General features: G+C 27.9%; 1 protein-coding gene across 1 annotated transcript in view; it reads right to left on the bottom strand.

Annotated features, from left to right (window-relative positions):
* LOC111627007 (exportin-6-like) overlaps nt 1–3,924 on the bottom strand; it is a 21,035-nt gene extending 17,111 nt beyond the window's left edge. The window contains exon 1 of the mRNA XM_023370550.1: nt 3,904–3,924. Within this exon, the coding sequence (XP_023226318.1) occupies nt 3,904–3,924 (21 nt within the window). The remainder of the gene's footprint in view (nt 1–3,903) is intronic.
* Between the last annotated feature and the right edge of the window lie 2,906 nt (nt 3,925–6,830).

A 6,830-nucleotide genomic window follows, 5' to 3' on the forward strand; every position in this document is an offset into this window, starting at 1 on the left:
GACAGGATTAAGGCTTACTGTGAAAAACTTGGCTTCTATTATACTATTTTAGATGCGGGTTTTTGCGTTTTTGATTGCGTTTTAATAGGGTACGTCAAGAGAATGTACACTAAAAAGAAATTTTTCGAAAAATTTCCCCCCACAGGGGAAGTGTTATAAATTTATAATAGATACATTTTGAGCCACAACAACGCATGGCGGGGTCTGCTAGTTCATAGAATAAACTTTAAATTTATAAAATGTTAGTAAGTCAAATCTAAAATAAGATACATCAAAATTTTTTTTGGAAAGTAAATTGCATTGAATGTTTTAACAATAATCATGAGTCAGAAATTCTAAATGCAAAAAGTTACTTTTTAGACAGTTTTTCTTACATATCTTGCAGCGAATTACTTTTGTTCAATTTCCTAAAAAACAAATATATATATTTTTATTACTGTAGAGTCCCGAAAACTTGGCCTAATGTGACCGAAGGGTGGCAGAGTTTGTGAAAATGCCGAGTTATCGGGAATGGAGTTAAAAAAGAATAAGTAGGAGTGTTTCCTCAGAAAATACTGTACTGTACTTGTATGTATTGTTTGCTTGAGAATACAACAGAGAATAAACTGCCCAAATACCCTTAATTAAACAAAGAAAAAGTACGCACTTTATGAAGGCCTTTATTAAATGAAAATTAATAAATACACTGTGTACAGTAATTTACCTGATAAGACAGATGTCAGAAAAATACTTTGAGGCATAAAGCTGTCTATAATGAAAATTAACTAGTGGTTTTTTTGCCCTGCCAGAGTGTGGTCAAGTTATCCAGACTGCCGGGTTATCGAGTGCCGAGTTTTCGAGCTGGGACTCTACTGTATAACATATTTCCATATAGTAAAAATAATTATAATGTAATGATGGATTGTGTACTTTTGGTGATTATTTTCAGTGTTTTGATTTCTCTAAAAAGATATATAAACTTTTATTGCTGAAAGCATCAGCAATAGAAATTATATATTTCTTTGAAAGTTTGATTTACAACAAAAAAATTTACAACGAAAAAAACAAAAAAAAAAAACAAAAAACTCAACTTCTCCTAAAAATTTAAAAATTATTGCATTATTCATTGTATGTTCAAAGCTACAGAAAAACATGCAATGTCTTTAATTAAGCTATATATGTTTCACTTACAGAGACAACCTTTTATTTTAACTCAATTGTATTGTAAATTATGGTATTGGCAGAATCACCAAAGAATATTTTTATTCATTTTGCACTTTTTTGTGAATGACAAAAAAATGGAGACATTTCTTAGCTTCAATATTTATATATTTTAACATAACATTTTAAAATATTAATTTATACAAAAGTAATAAAGAATTAATTAATATTTAAAATAAGAAAAATTTCTAAAAATAGGCAAGGAGTTACTGGATTTAAAAAAATAAAATAAAACTAAGTAGATCACTTGCTATTAAAAGAAAGAATATTAAAGAAAATTAAAATTATCTTTATACTTATTAAGGAAATTTATTTCTGAATAAACAAACAAATCCATTCATTGATCATAAAAATATACAGATTTATAATTATAAAATATGAATTTTATCAGAATATATATAAACACAAATAGTAGCTAATTATATAAATTATCTATTATTTCATTATTATATTTTTCCCATTTAAATATATATATATATATATAATAACTTACTATAAATGTACTTTTCAATAGCATATTAGTTATCATAATGTAATTTATTTTAAATAAGATTTACAGAAAAAGTGTTTTATATATAATATGTATATATCATATTTAAATTTGTCAATTCTTGCTAACCTTTCATTTAATTTAAACATTGTTCTTAAAATTATTCAGAAATTATTGCAAAAGGTATAATTTTCTATAACAATACAACAAACTTTTTTTTTTAACTCCTACAGGAAAACAATAACAATTATCTACACAATGCTGCATGACTTGTGCTTCTTCAACAGCTGCTTAACGAGTAATAAATTCTTTTAAAAGAAGACTAATAAAAATAATGTAATTAGTCTCAACTGAACTTTAGTGTTTCAGGAGTAGCATATCTTTGTCATGTGTTTAATGCATTGAAAAGTTATTTTATGTAAACTGTGAATATTTTTATAATGACTCTTTCCTAGGATAATTTATTATTAATGAACAGAACATGTAATTCAATTAATAAAACTAATTTTAGTGCTATAAATTCTATTTAAAAAAAATACATAAACACCTATTCTTGGAAAAGTAGAACAAATAAACCTATTGGAATGATGGAATTCAGAAAATTAAGTAGCTTTCCATTCTGATATTACTAAATTAACTTACAGTAATTATTAATAAAGAATATTTATTAATATGAAATTCCATTTAANATTAGGGCCCATCTCAAGGAGAAATTGATGTCATAATCACAAATTCAAATAACATTTATATACTGATTTAAAAATTAAATATATTTAGAGACAGTTTTCTCATCAATGTGACTTCATAAATTATGGAAAGAAAGTATACTTCACAAAAAAGTTAACACACTAAAAATTAGCAAAATAATTTTAAAAAATACTTGAAGTTTCATCAAAGTATTATTTGATTGTTTTACTTATTAAAGATTTAAATTTTCCTTATATAATATCTTATGTAAGTGACATTATTAGTAAACAGCAAATTACTAGTTAAAAATTATTATAGTTAAATTAAATTAGTTAAAAATGAATCAACTTGACATACAAGAGCAAGTTTAGTACATATCTGTATTAGGTGTAAATAAAACATTTTGACATATCTCAACAGAAATAGTTTGTCAATAGTTTCTAATGCATGACTTCAACCAATAAGACAAGCCAATCACAGAAAAGCAGTGTAAATTGTAACTATATACTGTATTGCAAGTGTTGTTTCTCAACTACAATTTATGCTATCAAAATGTAATTGCTGAGTTTTGAATTTATTATCGACATGTCAGTCCATAATTTGAGAAATAGAAGTTTTGGTAGAAAATTATTTGAGAAAAAACATGGAAAATTTATTGAATTTAGGCTGAAAATGCAAGAGAAAACATAAATTTTGAGAAAAACATTATCGAGAAACAGGTTCAACTATATTAGACAAAATTTTATCATTTTAACATTGGGTAAGAATGCTTATTTTGAAATATACAATAATAGATGAATGTGCATGCTCTCAGATAATGTAAAAAAATATATATTAAGAAATTTTGTTTAATTTTAAAATTAAGTAGTTATTTTAAAAATAAGTAATTTTTGACATAATTTTCTAAATACTTAACATTTTTGTAATTAATGTATATGAAAACAATTTTGAATTGAGATGAAATCTGTTTATCTCAAATATTTTTCTTGTTACCATGAAATTTGAGATAAGTTTAGGGAAATACAGTTGAACCTAACAGGCAATATAATCATAATTTTGGGTAGATAATCCATGATGGGTTATCTGCCCAAAATTATGACTTCAGATATCCCTCCTCAAGATATATGTATACCGTATATGTATATGTATAGAAAAAAAAGCAATTTGTTTTCTGTTTCATAAAATTGGTACCAGTTTTCTTTGAATTAATTAATTAATAATAATAATAAAATGCTAAAATAACTTGAAAAAAGTAAATAGAAAAAGTTTCACAGTTTATTATATCCAATGACACAGATTTCAAAGTTGATCATTCAATTCTTATTCATTGTAGAGAACTGACACGTAGTATCAGTCAGCTTCTTAATTTAGAAAGGGTAACCTGGGAGGTTGTCATCACCGATTTCAAAGAGATTTTGTGGATGTGAAGTATTTACTCATACTTAAACTCTGCTAAAGCCACAGGATCCATTATTCAAGCATTCTCCAGAAAATCACAATTAAAGTTTTTCCAGAACTATTAATACCTGTGCATAAGCACCACTCATATGTTCATGGTGTGGTGAGATTAGTTAAGGTGTTGCGTGAAGAGTGTTAACATGAGGATTCGAATCCCATATGAGATGAAGTTTTTTACATTTATAATTTAATCTTACTGTTATTAAATTTGTTATGTATAATTTTTATGCCATTTTTAATTATTGGATTTTAAATTTATTATTCTTTATAAAATATCAGAAAATTCAAAAATTATTTTTCAACAATTTAAAGTTTTGGCACAAAAAATATACATGCAATAAATACTTATAAATACTGTTTCACAAGAATAAGACAACATTTTGGGTGGTATTTATCATAAAAACAGTTAAAACATAATGGTTCAGTGCACCATGCACAAATAATCTTTTTTTTTTTTTGTTGATTTTTCCGTCCGATGGCGAGATTATTATTAATCATCGAAGACAAGTCTGTCCAAAAGGGACCACCATTTATTTTGTATTCCAGACTTTACACATACACATCTATGGCAACAGGCCTTCCTTTTTAGGCTTCATGCCACCAGAAGTAAAAAAAAAAAGCCATTAAAAAACTGTTAGATGTGTATGTGTAAAGTCTGGAATACAAAATAAATGGTGGTCCCTTTTGGACAGACTTGTCTTCGATGATTAATTTCTTTCACATGTTATTTGAGATGCAAACAATGCATATTTTAACATGTCAGAAAAAACTGGAGCACCCAACTGGTTATGAATTATTGAGTATTTTAATATCAGCTTCATGATTGGCTATTTCTCTATCATTTTAAGGAGATAGCTACAGTACACTAGTGTGTGTTGATGCCATAGGAATATCCATATCTCACAAATCAAATACAATATAAGCAAAAAGTCTTCTATAAAAATTTGTCTGGCATGCTTGGTTTTATTTATACTGTCCATCATTGAGGTCACTGGCAAATGAACAGAGAATCCTAGCTGTCAACTTTGGTCGCTTCCCTTTCTACATCAAAGGGACCCAATGAACTTTATTGGTACTCTTACCTCTCCAATAAAACTGAACCATCCATGCAAAAAGCATTATCTTTGTCTAGTTTTCTTTCCTAATTAAATTAGGCCTATCTACCTACTAATATAAAGGCTGTTTTTGTTTCAATCTCTGATGTTTCATAAAACAAAGACAAGTGTAAATAACAAAATGAATTTATTACCAAAAGTTAGGTACAAACATGCTTACTTTTTGACATAGCCACCTTGAAGATTGAGGAATTTGTCATATCTGTGGATGAGCTTTTGCATCCCCTTGTCATAGAATGTTGCTTCCAGTGAATTGAGATGGCCTTAACAGTATTGTTTTGAAGATCGTCATTAGTCTAAAACCTCTGCCCTGCTAACCACGTTTTCAGTTCAGGAAAGAGGTGGAAGTCTTCACACATTAAAAAGCTCCAAGCTGCATAGAAGTCTGAAAGGTGAAAGTCTTCACCACTATTAAACACCCAACATATAGTACCAATTTAGCACCAAGCAACTTCCACCTCTTTCTTGAACAGAAAAAGTGGCTAGGAGGACAGAGGTTTGAGACTAATGACAATCTTCAAAACAACATTAGGGCCCATCTCAAGTCATTGGTGGCAACATTCTATGACAAGGGGATGGAAAAGCTCATCCACAGATATGACAAATGCATCAATCTTCACAGTGATTGTGTCGAAAACCATGTTTGTACTAACTTTTGGTAATAAATTCATTTTGTTATTTACACTTGTTTTTTATGGACCATCAGAGGTTGAAAAAACAGGCCTATGTATATTATATACAGTATATATAATACATTTTTGCAGATGGTGTTGAGTTGCTTATTACAATACATTTTATATGTCAGGATAGGAAGATATTATAAATGTATTGATATGTATAATATAAGAACTTTTGTTATGTTAAACAATACAAAATGTGATTATAATGTTATGTATTTTTTAAATATGGAGTGATAAAAATAAAAAAATAAATTCTTGACAACTTTNCTTTTGTTATGTTAAACAATACAAAATGTGATTATAATGTTATGTATTTTTTAAATATGGAGTGATAAAAATAAAAAAATAAATTCTTGACAACTTTAAAAACTGTACATAAATTTACTAACAATAAGATTAAATTATAAATGTAAAAAAATATTTTATCTCTTACGGGATTCAACTCGCATATTAACACTCTTCACACAATGCCTTAACTGAGTGGCTCTCAAACTGGAGTCCACAGTCCTCTAGGGCCCATGAAGGGGTCACTTCAGGCGAAGCAGATGAACCCATCCCATTGAATGTACTGTACATTTCATGACTAAGATTTGCTATTTTTTGAATAAATAATTGTTGCCAAAAATGTTTTGACAACAGTAGCCTATATGTTAATTGTAGTTAATTTTAAAGGGTCCATTAGTAATCTAAAAAATTGTAAAGAGATCATTATGCAAGAAATCCTAAAAAAGTTTGAGAACCACTGTCTTAATTAACTAATCATGCCAACAATGCATAAATGGTACTTCTGAATAGGTATTAATAGTTATAGAAAAATTTTAATTGTGATTTTCTTGAGAATGCCTGAATAGTGGGTCCTGTGGTTTGGCAGAGTTTAAGTACACATAAATACTACACATCCACAAAATTTTGTCAAAATCAGTGATGACAACCTCCCAAGTTCACCTTGTAAGTCAGGGAGAAAAACTTATCACAGAGAGATAGAAAAATGATTATTATAATTAAGGTTATCAATAACTTATTGATAAGACTGCCTTGTTTATAAAATCGTACTGCCAGTTTATGTTACCAGCTTTGAAGTATGAAGGAGTACATGTCAAGAGTTGATATTTGGCACAGAGTAATAATAAAAAACAGAGAAAATCATGAATAACAACTCCAGTCAAAAATTACACAAATCGTGGTACTTGACTAGAAGAG

The sequence above is a fragment of the Centruroides sculpturatus genome, unplaced genomic scaffold (genome assembly GCF_000671375.1).
Source record: "Centruroides sculpturatus isolate CEXI.00-Female unplaced genomic scaffold, Cexi_2.0 scaffold445, whole genome shotgun sequence".
NCBI lineage: Eukaryota > Metazoa > Arthropoda > Arachnida > Scorpiones > Buthidae > Centruroides > Centruroides sculpturatus.